The sequence below is a fragment of the Suncus etruscus genome, chromosome 17, assembly GCF_024139225.1.
Source record: "Suncus etruscus isolate mSunEtr1 chromosome 17, mSunEtr1.pri.cur, whole genome shotgun sequence".
NCBI lineage: Eukaryota > Metazoa > Chordata > Mammalia > Eulipotyphla > Soricidae > Suncus > Suncus etruscus.
The window spans coordinates 3,308,765-3,330,853 of NC_064864.1; the positions used below are offsets into that span (position 1 = coordinate 3,308,765).

At 35.3% G+C, this 22,089-nt stretch overlaps 1 protein-coding gene across 1 annotated transcript in view; it reads left to right on the forward strand.

Moving 5' to 3' along the window:
* Positions 1 to 22,089, forward strand: part of CTNNA3 (catenin alpha 3) — a 1,601,008-nt gene that overhangs the window by 1,195,962 nt on the left and 382,957 nt on the right. Inside the window, exon 12 of the mRNA XM_049790484.1 lies at positions 3,056 to 3,256. Within this exon, the coding sequence (XP_049646441.1) occupies positions 3,056 to 3,256 (201 nt within the window). The remainder of the gene's footprint in view (positions 1 to 3,055; positions 3,257 to 22,089) is intronic.

The window sequence follows — 22,089 nt, forward strand, 5'->3', positions numbered from 1 at the left end:
ATTTGTGACTGCAATGACTTTGCCTTATGATGTTCAGTGCAGTGGAAAATTTCCCTCCACTCTGAGTTTTTCTCAGTTTGGACAAGTAATTAAAACAGCATCAGACAGGTTTACAATGGAAAATAAATTTAATAACACACGCATGGAGAATTTACATGGCTACAAACCAACCTGGTTGAGCTATTTTCTATTTAGCATCTTAGACACCTGGAGTGTCAGATAGAAAGAGGATATTTCACATGACATGGAAGACATAAATTAATCTGTAATTCTAAGAGTAAAAAATGAAATTATCAAAATCACACACACCTATATTTGGAAGATATGCTCTAAAAGGAGAAAACAATCACTGTTTTTTTTTTTTTCAAGTAGGGAAAACCAAGAAATTGAAACTAAGGGGAGGGACATTTTTTTCCCAATCTCTAGGTCTTTCCTTGTTCATAATTTGAAATAATCTGCCTTCTGTGTGTAATAGTAGTAACAGTTCATGACACCCATCTAACCCAAATTAGTTACTTGTATCCCTGTATGGTGGCGAATTAAGATCTGCATATGAGGTGAACAAAGCCTGTTTATGAAAAATTGTGAAAAGAGGACATTACTTCTTTGGGGAAGATTAGTACTGATTTGAAGGCTGTTTTGTAGAGTTTTCCTGCAAATAATAAATGCATATTGAAGGCGGGGAGTTGGAAAAGTAGAAAGGGAAAAGAGAATGTTGGTAATATGTCTTAGTATTGATGAGTTTTTATATTATTATGAGCTATATGTATATATCTGTAGTACCCAACTTTCTCAGTGTTTATTTAAGATGAGATTATTTCATGGAGATTGGGTGGATAGGGTGATTTATTTTTTGTTCGTTTTTTTGGCCACACCCATTTGATGTTCTGGAGTTACTCCTGGCTATGCGCTCAGAAATTGCTCCTGGCTTGGGTGATATTTGCCTTGACTGTGGATAAGCAAGTTTGGGTCACTGGCAGCCAATTTGGTCCTCAAGTCCTGCCAGGAGTGATCCCTGAGTGTAGAGACAATAGTAGATTCTAAGCCTCACTGGATGTGGCTTAAACCCGCCTCCCAAAAATACAGATTGTATTATTTCTCACTCTTTTTCCCCGTTGTTTATGCTAACCTGCAATCATAAACATACCCGGTTAGAGGTTTGTACACACTTTTTTTTTAACTTAGGTTGTGTTTTTTTTTTCTTTTTAATAATATGTTTATTTAAGCACCATCATTACACCATGTATGTAGTTGGGTTTCAGTTATAAAATAGAAAACCCCACTTCTCCATTGTTTACCACAAAGAGTGGTGAGTTTAATTAGAGATATAACTACACTGACAACAAACATGTTGTACTTGCACACTTTTGGGTGTAGAGCTCTTTAGGATTCACAGTAGCATATGTTCACTATGCAGTCACATACTGCCAACATGCCAGGAATAAAGAGTTAAGTTTGGTTTCCAGGGTTGCTCAGCATGTGGCTGGTGCTGAGGTTCAAATTCAGTCTCAGATGGAAAGCTACTGCTCTACTATTGTGTTTTAAGTTGTGCTTTTCTTTCTTTTTTTTTTTGGGGGGGGCAGCCATTTGACACTGATGGGTTACTCCTGGCTATGCGCTCAGAAATCGCCTCTGGCTTGGGTGGACCATATGGGACTCTGGGGGATCGAACTGCAGTCCTTCTCAGGTTAGTGCTTGCAAGGCAGATGCCTTACCTCTAGTGCCACCTCTCTGGCCCCTAAGTGGTGCTTTTAAACAATAAAACTCTACAATGATTTGATTAGCCATTATGTGCTAAGAGCCAGGAGGTAAAATTACTGCTTTATTATCATTAATTTTTTTAGAAATATTATTACCTAGGATTTATTACATGCTACACAATTTCTCAGGCCTTCTCATTAGATTTTACTAAGCAACCAAATTATTTTTGAAAATAAAGAAAACATAGGTGTGCTATTCTAATGTCTCTGTCTTTACACCAAAAATGGAGATACTGTATGATTTCTATTTTTTTTTTTGTTTTTGTTTTGGCCACACCCAGGGATGCTCAGGGGTTACTCCTGGCTATGCGCTCAGAAATCTCTCCTGGTTTGGGGGGCCATATGGGATGCAAGAGGGATTGAACTGCATTCCATCCTGGGCCAGCCATGTGCAAGGCAAACACCCTACCTCTGTGCTCCAGGCCCTGATTTCTATATTTTGTTAAATTCCATTGAAGGTAGTGGATGTAAATTTATAGTTTTAGTTTTTATAAAAAAGATAATATTTCTAAAATGTTTCATGACTTTCATAGTGTTCCTCTTTCATTATATTGTATTATGTATTTATATAAATATATTTATACATATCGATAAATATTATATGAATAGTTAACTCTTCCATTATTGTGTATATAATTTTTAAATTAATCTAGTATATTTTCTTTTTTATAACTATACACCTCTGAAACTTAAAGTGAATTGATCCTCAGAGTCAGAGATGTGTAGAGTGAGTTGATGCTTGCCTTCTAGCCAACTAGCATCGGTTCCCAAGACATCTCATATAGTATCTTGAATCCTGCCTGTATTAGTACTTAGTGTATAAACAGAAGTCAGTCCTAAACACCACCACATAGTGTGCCAATACTCGCAAACTAAATAAACGTTGAACTGATCCTAGATAACTAAAATCTAAAATTACATGTTATCAATAAATACTGATTAACTATAAAATTGCATATAGTATACATTATCTTGCTAAAGAGATAGAAACTGAACCATCTGATTTTTCCCTTCATAATCATGTGCCATAGATATAGAAAGATAGTCCAGAGGGTGGAGAACTTGCTTTGCACATGTCCCACCTGGGTTTTATTCCTCAGTACCCTTAGCTCCCTGCCAGGAGTTATCCCTCAACTTAGAGCCAGAAATAAGTTCTGAGGACTACTGTGTATGGCTCCCAAAAGAAAAATAGAATCGTGTACTATACCTGAAGAGAGAAGGTCAGATTCACGGTAATATTCTCTACTGGGTGCTAAAAAACAATCACCAAACTGATTTGATCTGTTTACTTCCAGAAAGCCATATTTTGGAGGATGTCAACAAGTGCATCATAGCCTTGAGAGACCAGGATCCGGATCACTTAGATCGCGCTGCTGGAGCCATTAGAGGTCGGGCAGCAAGAGTCGCTCACATCGTCACCGGGGAAATGGACAGTTACGAGCCTGGGGCTTATACAGAAGGGGTGATGCGAAACGTGGACTTCCTCACAAGTCACAGTAAGTTGCTTTCCCCAAATTACTGCTGTATTTATCATAGCTGCACTGGATCTGATTTTTGAATTGACGTAGTTATAAAATACCATATTTTTGTAACATAAGATGCACTCCCTCCCCCAAAAGATGGGTCTCATGGAGAGAATACAACCTGAAGCTGAAGCATGAGGGTAGGCAAGGGGTGGGGGAGGAGGCAATTGGGGGGCATTGGTAGTGGGAATGTTGCACTGGTGAAGAGGGGTGTTCTTTTCTATAACTAACACCCACCTACAAACATGCCTGTAATCATGATGCTTTAATAAAGATATTTTTAAAAAACTAATGGAATTTAAGAAAAATAAAAGACATTTTTGCAATAATTCTTAGAGACAAAAGAGAGGAGGGCTGGAAAGTCCAGCTTCACAACATGAAGCTCACCACAGAGTGATGAGTGCATTTAGAGAAATAACTACATTGATCATTTTCATAATAAAGTGAATGAATGAGGAAAGTAGAAAGTCTTCTAGAGTACAGGCAGGGGTGGGGTGGGGAGGAGGGAGATTCTGGACCTTGGTGATGGGAATGTTCCACAGGTGAAGCCGGGTGTTCTTTACATGACTGAAACCCAACTACAATCATATTTGTAATCAAGGTGTTTAAATAAAGATATCAAAAACTAAATAAAAACTATGTGCATCTTACGGTCAGATGCATCTTATAGAGTAAAAAATAAGGTACTCAATAATACAAAAATATCTCAAACTCTGTTGCTTATTTTTAAGATTGATTGCTTATTTTTAAATGGACTGACTAGCTATAGGAAATATGCTTGAAATTGGTTAGATAATTTGGAATTTATCCCTCAGAATGAAATATATTCATTGAAAGAAGACTTTTACATTGGGGTTGGAACATATGTACAGTGGGTAGGGCATTTACCTTACATTTTGCTGATCCAAGATTGAGACCCATCTCCCAGTATGATCCTATGAGTATGACCCAATATGGTCCTCTAGAGTGAACCAGAGCCAGGAGTAAGCCCTGAGCTTACTCAGTGTGGCCCCAAAACAAATAAAGAGAGGTTATTCTCACCACAATGCCCCCCAATTGTCCCCTCCCTCACCCCTTGCCTACCCTCATGCTTCAGCTTCAGGTTGTATTCTCTCCATAAGACCCATCTTTTGGGGGGATAAGTGCATCTTATGGTACAAAAATACGTACAAAAATATATATGTATATATATAATAAAATTATTCATAAACTATGACCCTTCATAATTATTTTATTAATGCCAGTATTAGGAGATATAATTAGGACAAATCCAATAAGTACATAATTGTTTCTGAACCTTGTTTGAGCACTATTATGGAATTTTTAGGTTTTTGTTTATATTACTCAAACATAATCCTTACCCTTTTTTCAGATAAATGATCTCAGCCTTCATCATCAGACCATTTTGAAAAGAACATAGAACATATTTTTATAAAATATGGAGCTAGCCTGTATTTCTTGGTTAGTTTGTAATTGCCTGTTAAAATGGTATTCTAATCTTTAGAACTATTAGCCTATATTTCAAGAAACTTACAGAACTATTTAAATTCATATGGATTCATAAATACATAATTTTCATGAGAACAGTAAATGTTTTTAAGTTACAATGTAAATTTTCCCTATGAAAACTCTCTGTGGCTTATACGGTCTTGAGATTGATATTTCTCCTTTTATTCGTTTGGTTTTTGAACCAAAATCCTAGAGGTGCTCAGGAATTACTCCTTGTTCTGTGCTCAGAGTAACTCAGGGATAATCAAGAGACCACAAGTATTGCCAGGAATTGAATTTGAATCTATGGTAAATAAAGCATGAGCCTTCCCTCTGTAGTACCTCTCTGGCCCCAGGGAGTTTTTCTTACTACCCACTTCCTAATATTAAGTTAAAGATAGAAAAGTTATTCAAAATCATTTTGAATTTTTATACTCAAATTATCACTCTTAGAATGTTTTACTTGACTTATGTATAAACATATTAAATTTGGACACGTGCATTTTTAGTAAAAAAATGATAGAGAGATAAAGATAGCAAAAATTCTTGTGGGAGGGAGGGAAATGCTTTTTGGAATTCATTTGATTAGAAAAACAGTAGCGTCTAATATTCCATTACTTTTTAAAATCTAGTTATGAAGAATTACAACTTGAGTTTAATTTGCATTGTAAAGAATTGATAATTGATCTACCTGTTTTCCTAGGATGTGAAGGCAGAAAATCATTGATGAGCCCTTGCAACCAGTTTTGTCATGATCCTTTTTGTAACAATAAAAAAATACTATATGGAAAAATAAAGTTTACAAGCAATTAATTATATAATATTAAACTTATATTTCCATACCTGTGCCTTACATTCAATGGTATTACAAAAATGTTCATCATAGTCATTTTACCAGTGATATATGTTAATTTATATAATAAAAATAATTGAATTATGTTCATAACTAAACCTTTTGCATAAAACAAAATTTGTTAGATTTATTTTTGTTGTTTATAATCAATTATAAATTTGTGATTAAATCTTATTTCTGATAATGCAGCACTTTTGAGTAGATGAATAATGCTTAATGATTTTTTATTTTAGCCAAATGAAAAATTTCTATTGGAAATTGAATTGGAATATTCCTAACAGACTATAATACTAGTTACTAGGACTGTTCTCTGTTTTGGTACTCTAAATATACTAGTAGCATCTTATAAATACTCTATTCATATCAATGCCTATAGGAAATATAAATTGTACAATTTTATACACCAGTAGATTGAATGTGCCATATTCAATTAGGTATAAGTGAGATTCTGGTGTCCATTAGGTGAAATGTGTTTTGGAAATATTCTGACCACAAAACAATTCTCATCATCTAAAATCAGAAAAAATAGATTTTATCCAATTTTACCAATAATTCTCTTATTTTTTTATCTTGCCAGTATAACTAATAGGGCTTACAGTATCAGGAGAGAGGTTATTTTTATTTAATTATAGATAACATTGCAATACATTTTTAATTATGTAATTATAAATTTTTAAACAAATTATGTCTTATGTTTCAAATAAAATAAAGTATTTTTTTTTGTTTTTTTTGGGGGGCCACACCCGTTTGATGCTCAGGGGTTACTCCTGGCTAAGCGCTCAGAAATTGCCCCTGGCTTGGGGGGAACCATATGGGACGCTGGGGGATTGAACCATGGTCCTTCCTTGCAAGGCAGACACCTTACATCTAGCGCCACCTCACCGGCACCAATATAAAGTATTCTTAAGTTAGTCTGCATAAATAATTTCTGTTCTAATAATATAGTTTCTTATTTTCTATATTTTCTTTGCCTTTCTAATTTTTATTTCAGTTTTTCAATTAATTTTTGAATTATCTTTCGAGATAGTGTTTTATTAGCTAATTTCAACCTGAGGGAGGGACTTCAGAGCATAAAAGCCGGCTATCCTTTGCAAAAGCTGGCTCCCTGTGTGTGACACCAGGCGGGGAAAATCCGCGAAAGTACACCGGCCCAGTGGGGCTCAGCTGTGAAAGACTGTGAGTGTGACCTGTCTATGTCTGTCTACTGTCCTCTTGCGTGAAACTCTTGCGAGTGGGGCAAAAAGAGCCTCCAGAAACCTCGCTCGCCCAGACGCCATTTTCAGGGAGGGACTTCAGAGCATAAAAGCCGGCTATCCTTTGCAAAAGCTGGCTCCCTGTGTGTGACACCAGGCGGGGAAAATCCGCGAAAGTACACCGGCCCAGTGGGGCTCAGCTGTGAAAGACTGTGAGTGTGACCTGTCTATGTCTGTCTACTGTCCTCTTGCGTGAAACTCTTGCGAGTGGGGCAAAAAGAGCCTCCAGAAACCTCGCTCGCCCAGACGCCATTTTCAGGGAGGGACTTCAGAGCATAAAAACCGGCTATCCTTTGCAAAAGCTGGCTCCCTGTGTGTGACACCAGGCGGGGAAAATCCGCGAAAGTACACCGGCCCAGTGGGGCTCAGCTGTGAAAGACTGTGAGTGTGACCTGTCTATGTCTGTCTACTGTCCTCTTGCGTGAAACTCTTGCGAGTGGGGCAAAAAGAGGCTCAGAGGAGCACGGCCGCTCCGCTTCGCTACGCGGCCGTGCACTCTTTCTAAGGAAAGAACTCCATTGCAACAAGAAGGAAAAATCACACTAAGAACGGCGCTATATCACAGAAGCAAACATTTCTCTCTGGACTGTCTTCTCTGTTGCATGCTCGGGCCTAAGATTTGACCCAGTGTGAGGCTTCATCCACGGAGGACTCCCCTCCCTTAGAGGCAAGTCAGCCCATCCAGAAAGGGAGGAGCCAGAGGAGTGTGCTGCCTACATCATATAGACAATGAATACCACTACAACACGTAGAAAAACCCACAATACAAATGTGACAATGGGGAAACAGCGCAGGCCAGCATCAGACATAGAGAATGAAGATGACAATTCTGAGGACCAGATAATGACTGAACAACTAATCAACCTCTCAGATAAGGACTTTAGACTAGCAATATGGAAGGTGCTCAACAGACTCCAAGAAACCATGGATCGAGTTGAACAGAACACTAATAAGAACCAAGAAAATATGAAGGCAGAAATGACAAAACTCCAAACTGAAATAACATGTCAACTAACAGGCCTGAAAAACTCAGTAAACGAAGTGAATGACAAAATGGATAAGCTCTGGGACAGGGTATCAGAAGCAGAGAATAGACTTGGTGCTGTGGAAGATGAGATACATAACAATTCCATACAGCAGGAGAGATTGGACAAAAAACTTAAAGCAAATGAGCAGACAATGGAAAAATTAGTCAAAGAATGGGAACAGACGAAAATAGAAGTCTATGATAAGATCAACAGAAACAACTTAAGAATCATTGGAGTCCCAGAGACCCAGGAAGAAAATTTCCAGGAAGAATCAATGGTCAAGAACATCATTAAAGAGAAACTTCCAGAGCTAAAGAATATATGTGATCAAATCCTGCATGCCCGAAGAGTACCAACCAAAAGAGACCCCAGAAAAACCACCCCAAGACACATCCTAGTCACAATGACAAATCCCACAGATAGAGACAGAATTCTGAAAACAGCAAGATCAAAAGGGGAAATCATGTTCAAGCAAGCTTCCCTGAGATTTACAGCAGACCTGTCACCAGAAACGCTCAATGCCAGAAAGCAGTGGTGGGATATTGTGACAAGACTGAATGAAATGAATGCTTCACCCAGAATACTATACCCAGCAAAACTCACTTTCCGGTTTGATGGAAGAATACATGGTTTCACAGACAAAAAACAGCTCAGAAACTTCACAGACACAAAACCAGTCTTAAGAGAAAAACTGAAAGACCTAATCTAAGACAAGACTACCCAAAAGACACACCAAATTTTGAAATAAAGATGGCGTTAAATCCCAGGACAATTCTTTCTCTCAACGTCAATGGACTAAATGCACCAGTTAAGAGACACAGAGTGGCTAAATGGATCAAAAAACTCAATCCAACCTTCTGCTGCCTACAAGAAACGCACCTGAATAGTCAGAACAAACATAGACTCAAAATAAAAGGCTGGAGAAAAGTTATCCAAGCAAACAACACCCATAAAAAAGCTGGAGTGGCCATACTAATATCAGATAATGCAAACTTTATACTCAGGAAGGTTGTAAGGGACAAAGACGGACATTTTATATTAATCAAGGGGTACGTAGAGCAGGAAGAATTCACTCTCCTAAACATATATGCACCGAATGAGGGGCCAGCAAAATATTTAATACAACTGTTGACAAATCTGAAAAATAATATCAACAACAACACAATAATTGTGGGGGACCTTAACACGGCTTTGTCAACACTGGACAGGTCAACCAGACTAAAACCCAACAAGAATATACTAGACCTGAGGAGAGAAATGGAAGAAAGAGGCCTAGTGGATATATATAGGACACTCCATCCCCAGAAACCTGGATACACATTCTTCTCCAATGTACATGGGACATTCTCCAGGATAGACTACATGCTGGCACATAAAACATACCTCCATAAGATCAAGAGGATAGAAATTTTGCAGACTACCTTCGCTGACCACAAGGCTCTGAAATTATTTGTGAACTCCAAAGGGACTCAGAAGAAACACTTTAACACCTGGAAGTTAAACAGCCTCATGCTCAATAACCAGTGGGTCCGAGATGAAATCAAGGAGGAAATCAAAAGGTTCCTGGAAACAAATGACAATAAAGCTAATTTCAACCTTTTGTTCAAACATCTTTTCTTGAGATTTATCAAAAGTACATCTTACTAGAGGGAATTCTGAGCACTAAACTAATGAAAAAGCTAACAATATCAGTTTGACCTTAACTTAAGTCTTAAAATGCGAACATTTTTTTACACAGAGGTATTGTTTATGAAAATCCAACAACTATTTGATCCTCCACAATTATCTAAGAGAAAACATTCATATTTTTCACAGCTGCTCATAATTTGTATTTATAAATAATATTCAAATTAGTCAATGAAAATGTCATATTTTATGTTATGATGCCTGAATTGTTCACATTCTGCAAAGTTAATGATCTAGATATGGAGTCTGCTTATATTTCTGTCTCTTATATGAAATTCTCAGGTCTTAACCCTTTTAATGAAAATAACTTAATGAGTAAACTATTGTGCATTGTTTTTGTTACAGAGTTTCTATATTTGCAAAAATTGCCTTCAAGTATTGGCATCGGTGATGAAACCTAAATCATACTTGCTAAATCACAGAATGTCTGTGGAACATCGCACCTTTGATTTTAATCAGTCTTTTTGCTCATTAGCACATTTCCAAGATTTTATGATCTCCTAAATGTTTCTCAGTGCTAGGTAGCAGAATTACCCCAATACATATCAAGAATTCTTGTTGTTTCTAAACTCTGGCTGCTGGATTTTAGTAAAATAAGTGCAGGTAATGTAGTATTTAGTTTAAAAATGCTGTCATCTCTATGTGAAATGTTTGATTCAACTCAATTCTTCCCTATTGCTAACCTCTTCCAACTCTTATAAATTCCTAAGAGAGGAGAGAGCCAGAGATATGGTATATTTTTTGGGTATTAGTCCTAAATACAACAGACATGGTTCAATCCCCTACATCTCACATGAATCCCTTGAGTACCACCCAAAGTGATCCAGAAGTGCAGAACTGGGAATAAGTCCTAAGCAGAGCCACGTTTGCCCCCCAAACCAAAATGGAGTAAATACATGTGTTATTTGTTTATAAGTAATAAATGTTTTGGTTTTGGATAGCAATGAAAAGTCTTAGAGTTGGATTCTTATGAGAAAATTTCATTTCTTTCATAAAATGTTGAGGAAAAGTCTAACCCAAGGGTAGGCTGGCATTATTTTTCCATGTCCATAATTTATAAACTATCAAATCTATAAGCTAGCAGGTCCCAAAGTAGCTATGGCAATAATTAATTTCTTTTGTCTCACAGATTGTAAATTTTTTTTTCATGTCCCAGATTTTTATTTTTTTTCTTCTTTTTTTAAATTTTTAACATAATTTTTATTTTGATCATAGTGGCTTACATATTGTTGACAATAATATTTTAGGTACATATTTACATAAAATCAGGGGGGATTCCCATCACCGGTTTGTCTTCCCTACTCCTCCGTTTTTGTCCTACCTTCCATATCCTCTTCCCTCACCCCCAGGGCTGCTAGAATATGTGGTCCCCTCTGTACCTATCCTATTACTTCGTAGTCTTACACCTGTTTGGTCCTGATGCCTCCTTTATTTCCCCCTCTAATTGGGGGGCAGGACTAGCTAGTTCAAGTTATGTGGTTTTGTTTGAAGAGGAGAAAAATAATAAACTGGGGTAAAAGTCTAATACGCCGGGAATAAGCAGAATTCTTTTAGAGGCTCTCGCCATCGGTTTGAGAGGAAGGAGAAAAAGAAGGTGAAACAGTCCACCCCTACGAAATGAAGTGTCAAATATCCATTAAGATTTCCAACAATAACGCTAAGCACCCCAAAAACAGAACAAAACAAACAAACAAACAAACAAAAATGTCGTGGTCTTGAGAAAGGCATCATGGCAGAGCCCATGAAGAGGGAAAAGAAGGGGCCTGAGAGATCACATGGAGGCAAGGCGTCTGCCTTTCATGTAGGAGGTCATCGGCTCGAATCTCTGCGCCCCACATGATCCCTCATGCTCGCCAGGGGCAAACTCTGAGCCCGGAGCCAGGCATAATCCCTGAGCACTGCCGGGTGCCACCCAGAAATCTGAAAAGAAGAAAAAAAAAAGAGAAAAAGAAAAAAAAAGGAGAAAAAAAGATAAGTGGGGGGCAATAACTTCAATAACCACACTAAAACAAAGAAATCGACCAAAAATAAATTTTAAAGATTTTGAACTTAGTACCACCAGTCCAGATGACACTTGAGAGTACCAATACGTTTCTTTAAGAATCATTTACTTGTTTGTCAAGAGTGCAATGGATTTGAGCATTTGTCTTTGCAAATGACTAAACCAGGTTCCATTCCCAGCATCCCATTGAGTCCCCAAACCTGCCAAAACTGATTCTTACGTGCAGAGTCGAATTATTTCTTTAGATGTTTCCTTGAGCCCACCTTATTGTCATGTACATGCTAGACTAAAATACATCCGATTTGTGTCTGTTAATTCTTTTCTAACAGTAAAAATGTTTTTTTCTCTGTTTCTCTTCTCAAATTATAGTAATTCTATTTTCTCAAATGTCACCCTCTTTGCTAAGAACCTTTTTAATCCCTTTCAGTTAGAATTAATTACTCCTAGCCTGGAAGCTAGCTCCTAGGGCTGGAACAAATATTTTGCCTCTGTTAGATTCTGGGTTCAATAGTTGGCACTGAAAATCTTGTCCTCACCTGAGTGAACACTGTTGAGTGTGACTTTTGTGGGTTCTGTTGACTACATAGGACCCCTCAAATAATTGCTCATTATCTGTCATCATAGGAGATCTTGTCTCTAGGTCATTACTTATTTCACTTTACTTTACATGATATTAAATGATTTATAGGAATTAAATTATTTCTGTGAAAAGTCTTGAAGTCTGTTCAGTTTTGAGCTGCAAACATCAGCATTTAACAATAAATGAATTAAGCAAAACAAACACTGAAAAAAATGGGCATAGTGAGAAAACAGCAACGACGTATAAATTAAGTTATGACAAAGAGCTGTTTGAGGTTCCTTTCCAGTCCTCAGAATATTTAATGCAATTGTTGGCAACATCATGTCTGACACTCAGCCTCACAGATGGCATCTTCCCTTGCCACCGCTGGAATGCATATTTGTCTGGAATAGATACTTCCAATGCTGGAATCGATCCTAAACTGATTCCAGTGTTTTCCTCACTTGATTGAATTCAATTTCCTAAGCAGAGACATCTTATTTTTAGTCTCATGTGTCTATGCTCTGATTGATGTCCTGCTCAAGGGGAAAAAAAGTGTCACATAATGTGCCTTTGAACTTCCAGAGATATGGCTCTTTGTTAAGACTCTCAAACAGGTTGTCTAAGAGGAGGAAATGTTAGCATCTGTGGCCAAAAGTTGGTGGTATTGATGAGAACTTGAAGACAAGGGGAAAGTTACAAGGAGTTTTTTTTTTTTAATTTTTTTTAATAGACGGGATTTGGGGACTATAGCGTGTATAAGGCTTAGAGGTGGCAGATATGGATTTTTGTCCTCAGCACCATCTGTGAGCAGAGGCAGGAGTGATTCCTTAGCATTGATGGGGCCAAAAACAACGACAAAAAAAAAATAGGGAAAATCGAGGCAGAATATTTCCTGCAGGTTTATTCATATCTAAAATTGGACGATGACCTACTTCTACATGTAACACACCCAACCTGAAATGATGCCTTTGAGAAATTCATTGCTAAACCCAACTCTTTTTTTCTTTTTGGTGGGGGGGTCACACCCTGTGGAACTAAGGGGTTACTCCTGGCTCTGTGCTCAGAAGTCGCTCCTGGCAGGCTTGGGGACTATATAGGATGCTGAGAGTCGAACCGCCATCCATCCTGGGTTGGCTGCATGCAAGACAAATGCCCTACCGCTGTGCTGTTGCTCTGGCCCCAACTCCTTCTTGATGGATTTTGAAATTTAAAAATAGACAAAAATGCATTCTTCTTAGTTGGATTTTTATAGAGGCATTTTGATTCTATTCAGTAGTATATGTAAATACATTAAACGAATTATATTTTATTGCCAATGTAGTATGGCAGGATAACATAGCAGGAATTTATGAAGCTTAGTGAAAGGAAAAAATATCTTTTAGAAGCTAATTGTTTTTCTCTAATAAGAATGACACAAAATTAATAGGCCTATTTGGAGCTCTTATTAAAATATATTGCTAGAGCTGGAGAGGTAGCACAGCAGTGAGGGTGTTTGTCCTGCAGGAAGCTGACCCGGGTCTGATCTCTGGCAACCCATAGGGTAGTCTGAGCCAGGAATTATTTCTGAGTTCAAAGCCAGGAGTAAACATTGAGCACTGTCCAGTGTAGCTCAAATACCAGTATATATGCAATATATATCTATATATGGAATATATAGATAAGATATATATCACTGAATTAAAATCCAACGATTTAAATTTTATCACTGAATTTAAAGTAGAATTATACAATATGACTCAGGATAGCAATATATATAAGAAATTATTACATATATGTATGTATATGTATATGTATATATACACATATAGGCTTAATGTGGTGCTCTTATTAAAATATATTAAAATTATATACAATATATTAATATCCTATTTAATGAATATTAATATATTACTTAGCACATAACATATTAATGCATATGATATAATATTGAAATATAGGTATTAAATATTAAACAATGCCTTATTAATTAATAATATGTTTCATTGACATTGAATTGACTTATTAAAATAAATTAGAATACATTACTGGAACAAAGTGATAGCACAGCAATATATTTTAATAAGAGCACCACAATGCATATGTATTTCCAATATATCCTCCATGTTGCTATCATGAGTCACATTGTATCATTCTAATTTAAGTCCAGTGATAGGCTCTTTGACTTCCTTCATTTTAAGATGTACTAGACATTCCATGTAATGACCCAGATTAATGACTTTTACAACCAATGTTCCCCTGGTCCTGGAAACAAGAAGTGTATATTAAAGGTTGGGGTGTACTGAATGAAGGCTCTGATCCCATTAAAAATGTTTGGACTTCTCAGCCACCAGAAGCCTGGGATCAATAAACCCAATCCCAGCAACCCACTAAGACACTACTGTATGTTACAGCAGTTGCTGGAGAACTCAGCTATATATTTAATAAAACAACTAAGCCTTCATTATAGAATTGCTGCTAGATATTTGTTATATAACTCTATCATCATGCATTTTTTCAATACATTTAGTATATGACTATAGGCTCATTTCTTTGATTCCATCATGAAAATCATATATTTGAACATAATGAAATATCTCTTTCAGTTATAACAGTATCTGGTATCTGTTACGTTTTGGGCCACATCTGGCAAAGTTCAGGACTGACTCCTGGCTCGTCACTCAGGAATTACTCCTGACAGTGCTCAGGACCATATGAAATCCCAAGGATGAAACCCGGGTTGGTTGTGTTCAAAGCAAGCACTATATCCGGTCCATAAAAGAATCTATTTTAATAATAGTGCTCAGTTGTAAATATTTTAAATTATTTTAAATGATATTTTATTTTAAATCTTATTTTAAAGATATTTATTTGTTTTAGGGATCGTTGTTTATGACTGAATCTAAATACATACTTATACCTATGAAGTAGAAATATTTATATATTCATTTGTGGTCCTAAATTAAGGTTCAGTGTCATTGAATTGAAGCCTTAAAGGGAGTTGCTATGTGTTACAGATTTTATTTCTTTAACTTTTAGAGAGGACATAAACCTAAATTGTATGAATTTGAATATATAATTTGTTTTGAATTTCTACTGGTGTTAAGCATTTTGTGTAGACACCAGTACTTATTTGGTATTAATTTTAGCCACTTAAGCCCCAGGTTCTCTTTCCAAATGGTCTTTAATGGCAAATTATTTGAGAGTTCTAAAATTCTGTTCTGTTTCAGTATCGTTGTATATGCACAGTGGCATAGCAATATACTAAAGAGTAAGTATAGTAAGTGAAAAATTACAGTTGTTTTAGAACAGTTTCAATAGCTGTTACAAAAATAGTGTATGAATAAAATAAAGCCTTTATTATATCAAGCTTCATAAAGTGAAAGAAAGAAATACTAAAAAAGTAATCATGTAGAGAAAACTGTAGTTCACTAAAATGGCTTCAATGAAAAAGCTCATGCCTAAAATTTTTGAGGTTCTGAGTTCGATCCCTGGTACCATATGCCTTTCACCCAAGCTACTATTGGTTTTAATCCTGCTAGAACCCTAACAACCTTATTAATAAATGTTATTTCTTTATTATTTGTGCTTATTGATGGAATTTTAGTCACACTTCTGACAAAAATTAAATGGCACACACAAACACACAAAAACTATTAGAAGCAATCAATGTCTTAAGAGATCAGGTTATAAAATTCTATGGGAAGTCTGTATATAAATAATGAACTGAAAGAAAAAAGAATAAAGTAAACAAATTTTGAACATAGTATATAAACACATAAAATACCTAACAAATGATGGGAAAGGCACTGTGAAAGGAGGCAGCACTGAAAGAAATAGAAAAGGGTACCATGAAATCAATGTATATCCCATGTTCCTGGATTAGAAGAGAAAATGCTGTCATTCTGACCCAAATTATTATACATATTTATTGCAAAATACTTAAATTTCTTCAAAATAACAAAGAAAAATCTCTACTAAGATTTATATAAAGCATGAAAATCGCTGAATAACCAAGAAAAAAATAAAAAAAATAAGATTGGAGATAATTATTTTTCTGACTGTAAACGGTAGTGTAAAGCTATAGCAATCAAAATGGTACCATATTGAAATAATGAAGTCTCACAAGCTAATAGGATGGAATTTAGAGTGTTGAGATAATCCTTAGGTTTCTGGGAAGCTAAGATATGGTAAGAGTTTAGAACATAAAATGGGGCAAGAAAAGTCTCTTTAAAATTGGTAATGAGAAAATGGCATAATTCACATATGGAAAAATGAAGCTGGAACCCTATCTCACACCATTAACTTAAAGCAAGAATCTCATAAAAGATTTTTAAGTAAAAAGCAAAACCTTCTTGGAAATATGAAAGCTCTTTAAAGATCTGACTCCAGAAAAAAAGACAATGAAAGTAAAATACAAATGGGATTACACTGAATTAAAATTTTTTTACATGGCAAAATAAGTTTGAACCAAGACATTCAACTGAGTGGAGAAATTTGTTTTACACAATATATCAATATTCAAGACTTATAAAGCACAAAGGTCAACAATGAAAAATGTACAAAGCTCACCACAAAGACTGATGAGTGCAGTTAGAGAAATAACTACATTGAGAACTATCCTAACAGTGTCAATAAATGAGGAAAGTAGAAAGCCTGTCTCTAGCACAGGATGGGGTGAGTGAGGAGGAGGGAGATTTGGGACATTGGGAATGGGGATAGGGGTGTTCTTTACATGACTGAAGCCCAACTACAATCATATTTGTAATCAAGGTGTTTAAATAAATATATTAATAAGAAAGAAGTTTGAAATTCACCTGTTATTTTTGAATCTTTATTTTGCCTACAATGCACATATTCAAAAGTATTGAGCTTCCCAAATTCTTACATATACCAATAAACCTGTGTGTTTTTCTAAAGAAAAATGTACAAAGTGGTATTCAAAATGCAGAGAAGAGATGAAAAAATACTTTGCTAATGAAGACTTACAAATGGTTAGGCATATGATAAAGGGTTTATTCAAACTTTCCAAGGAATGTAAGTGAAAGCAGCTATGAGATATCATCTCATGCCAGTGAGAATGACATGAATCTAATAGACTGGAAATGACCATAACTCTAAAAGTTGAAGGGAGTAGTGAAAAAGAAACCCTCATTCACTGTTGATGGGAATTTATTTTAGAATTAAATAAAAACATCAATTATGAAAACTTTGAAAATCGGATTGCTTTAAATACAAAAATTCAAAAACCCAAAACAGTCAGAGGGAGATAGACTGAGAATGTTCTCACTCATCTATGGGTTTTGAAAAAAATAAAAGACATTTGTGTAATGATTCTCAGAGGAGGACTGGAAGGTCCTCACGACATGAAGCTCACCACAGAGAGTGATGGATGCAGTCACAGAAATAATTACACTGAGAACTATCATAACAAAATGTGACTGAATGAGGGAAGTAGAAAGCCTGTCTAGAGTACAGGCCAGTGTGGGCTGGGTTGGAGGGACATTTGGGACATTGGTGATGGGAATGTTGCACTGGTGAAAGGTATACATATATATATATATATGTATATATATAAATGCTAAACAATAATAAAAAATGAGAATGAGAAGTTAACACACTAGATTTAAAAAATAAATTAGTAAAAAAATATCAAAAACCCAAAACAAAAGTCACATAAATTCTATGTATTTCTCAATGCAAGTAGATAATCCTAAAACTTAAAATTTCTGGTAGTATTCCTGTTAACTTATTTTAAGAAATTTGGCATTTATTATCTTTGTTATATCTTTCATTTCTGTTAAAAACACATCTCATGCCATATGGCAAATGAAATTTGTTCTTTTCGTTTATACACAGATATGCTTACATCATATTATTTTATGCGTATAAATATTATACTGTACAAATATTTATATGTCATATATAACATATGCATATATAATGTTTATCCTCTAACAATGATATATCAAGTATATTATCAAACTTGATATATAAATATATGTGTAACTGAGTAGAAATAACAAACATGAAGTGTACAAAAAATTATTATATTTATCAATGAATAAAACAGACATAAAATGGCATAACCAGTACAATTTTCTCTTCTGTTTTGTGATAAGTAAAAGTAGGGTTTAGTGAGGTTTAGTTGGGTGCACCTGCTGTGCTCATGAATTATTCCTGTTGGTGTTTGAGGAACATATGTATTGAGATTGATAGAACCTCAGGTCTACTGTAAGCAAGAAAAGCGCCTTAGCTTCTGAACTCTCTCTGACCCTAAATATTCAAGATATTTCTAGGCTTTTCCTCAAAAGTGTATGCACATATGGTATGAACTTTGAATATTATAAAACTGTAGGAACTAGCCTGTGGTTCAGAATATGTTATCAAAATTTCACATTCTACCTGGTGTCAGAGCAACTTGTTTATATTGCTTAGGGGTATATACAATGAAGGTTCATGCATATTTGACTATTTCCTACTGGGGTCTTTTATCTCAGTGTGAGATAAAAAAAAAGTTTGCTGGAATCTTTGTTTTGGGTTCTCCTAAAATAAAGCAGAGGCGTTGTACAAATTGTGACTAAGAAAGTTTAGCATAAGTGAAGTATACCTATTGGAGAATTTGTTGCCTGAAACAAGTTTCATTAAGTATAAAAACCTATACGACTTTGAAAATGTTTTAATATCTAAAGCTGTGTAATAGTTGCACTCTAAGGTTATACTTAAAAACTTTGTTTCTGCAAACTGAAAGAGAACAAAGTATTTTCAGAAATCAAAACAAAGTAATTCTATCTAAATTATACAAAATAGGCAAATAATTACAGCAGATTTTATTGTTAACTGTCCTTTATTCTTTTTCTGAAGTTTCTCAGTAGACTATTATAATTGAAAATTAAGCCTCAAAATGGCTAGATTTTCCTGATTGTTTTTAGAGTTATTTCTAAGTTATGGATATGCGAGATTAGACTTTCATTTAATTTAGAACAATTGATTATACAACAGATCTAAGTGGTGAATAAGAAAATATTTTTCTTAGAACTAAGACTTTTATGATCTATTTTCTCTAATGCTATTCCCCAAATTACCACCTTGCCCCTTAAACACTTAGAAAATAATCATATATTCTTCCTACGAATTGTCTATTGTTGCACAAAAAATTAATCTAAATGTAGCAGATTAAAATGGAAAACCTTTAAACCCTTCCCAGTTTCTGAGAGTTATGAATAATGAAGCAATTTACGTACTTGAGTGTGGCTTGGGGTCTCCCATAAGGCTTCAGTCACAGTTTTGCAAAAGTTGGACTAATCCAAGTATAGTCTGGGATGAAAGGTTTCCTTCCAAGATCATTCCCATATTGTTGGCAGGAGGCTTTAGTACCTTGCCACGTGGGCTTTCCATATGTTGCTTGGATAATCTCACAATTTGGCACTTGCTTCCCCCAGAGATCGTAATACAAGAAGTGAAGAAGCAGAGGTAGAATTTTTCTGATATTTTTACATATAATCTAAAGATATGTACAATATTATAGTTTAATGTAAAAAGTGTTAGCATGTGGCTCTATTTATGAGTGTAGGGACTTAGAGTAGATTTGAGTGTCTAGAGAGACAATGTCGTTGGGCCATGTTACAGACTATTCACCACATCTTGTAAACCTTTTGTATTTGGATTTTCTCAGTATCTTTCCATGCTGCTAAATATAGGAAAGTCTAACTTGTTTTTATTTTGGAACAAGGATAAAGTAGAGGGTGTCCCAAATGGGAAATATATGCTTTACCACTAATTTAGTACCTTGCGTTTTGATCTCACATCTACTCTTGAAAGCATAACTCAAAATCTGCCATCTTGTAGATATTTTCAAAAGATATATTGAATGGATAACTGGAAAAATGCAGTGTTTAGCTCAGGAAACAACATTTTCTGAACTTGATCTAGAGAGAAAAATACTTTAAAAAAGTTATTTGAAGGAATTGGGGAGATACTACCGTGGATAAAATACTTGCCTTGCACGTGCTCAATCTGAGTTTAATCCCCAGCCTCTCATATAGTCCCTTAAGTACTGTCTGGAATAATTTTTGAGTGCACAGCTAAGAGTAATTCCAGTTCATCATCTCATGTACTCCCAAAACAAAGAAATGGATTATCCTCTCACCATATATTTTGTAAAGTAGCTTTTTAAAAATATTTTTAATAGACACTAAGGTCAAGTTCATAAATGCTATTTTATTTTTATTATTATTTTTTTATTTAGGCACTATGATTTCAAACATGTTTGTAGTTGAGTTTCAGTGATAAACATAAAAGAACATTCTTCTTCGCCAGTGCAACTTTCCCACCTCCAATGTCCCCCATTCCTTTCTCTCCTACTCTCTGCCTGTCTTCAAGACAGGCATTCTATTTCTCTCACTCATTACCACTGCTATGATAGTTGTTAGTGTAGTTATTTCTCTAACTGCACTCACCACTTTTTGTGGTAAGCTACATATCATGGCCCGGTCCTTCCAGCCATCTCTATTGTCTCTGGTTAATAATACAATAATGTCTTTATTTTTCTTAAATTCCATAGGTGAGTGAGAATATTCTGTGTCTATCTTTGTTCCTCTGTCTTATTTCACTCAGCATAATAGTTTACATGTCCATTCATGTATATGAAAATTTTGTGCCTTTATTTTTTCTGATGGCTGCATAGTGTTTCTCTGTGTATATGTACCACAGTTTCTTTAGTCATAAATGTTTTAACTTTCACTTTGCTTCGATGGTCTGGTGGAAAAATTAAAATTTGTAAAACCAGTTTTTGTCTTAGGTTTATTCAGATACTATTATGGAAGTTGTTAACTATGAATCCCATCTTCTCTACTTCTAAAAGATTGAATTCAAATAGCTCTTGTATTTCTACACACATTATTTAAGTTATCCTCTAAAAAAACATTCTAATAAGTTAGCATGAATGCAAGGCAGGCTAATACAGTCATAGATTACCACCTAGAAATTTTAGCATTCTCAAAAGCCTACATGTATTTAGTAAATGAGGAATGAAATCTATACTGTTTAGAAAGAGAAGAGATTTTTTTTTTCCTTTTCTGTTGTTTGGTTGTTTTAGATGACTTCTATCCTCTTGGGATTTTTTTTTTCCTGTTGGAGAACATGGGCATAGAGAATTGTAGGTTTTATTTTTTCTTTGTTTTAATTTTGTTCTTGGGATACCCTTGGTGGTGCTTGGGTTTACCCCTGAATCTGTATGCGGGGATACAGATCCAGTGCTGAGATTAAATCAGGGTCACCTGTGTAGAATCTATTTACAGCCCACAACCTATAATGATAATTTTTGCTGTTTCAATGATTGTAACTCACTTATTTTCATTTTTAAACATTATTTTGAAAGAAGTAGAAGTACATAGACTTAGCAATTCTCTTATATGCTAACAATATTTGTAAAGATGAAACTGAACGCTGTATTATGATTGTAGATTTATGTGTTTTAGCACTGTTACTTTATCTAAATTTTTTGTACTTATAAGAACAGTAAGAGAGTTTTAAAATTTGTCTTATATAGGGGCCAGAAAGATAGCTTGGAGGTAAGATGTTTCTTTTATGCAGAAGGTTGGTTGTTCGAATCCTGGCATCCCATATGGTCCCCTGAGCCTGCCAGGGGCAACTTCTGAGCATAGAGCCAGGAGTAACCCCTGAGCGCTACCGGGAGTGATCCAAAAACCAAAAACCAAAAAAAAGTCTTATATTAAAAATTTTAAAAATCCCATGACTTGAATGCCTATTGACTTTCAATAAATATCCAATATTAATGTACAATGTGATAAATTATAGTCATATACAATATTATTGACATTTTTGTTGCTAAGATAAAAAAACAAACCCAAGGAAAATATATTTGGATGGACTTTCCAAGGCTTGTTAATTATCAAGTTAGCTTTTATTAATGAAGTCTCTCTGAGCTGCTTCATGG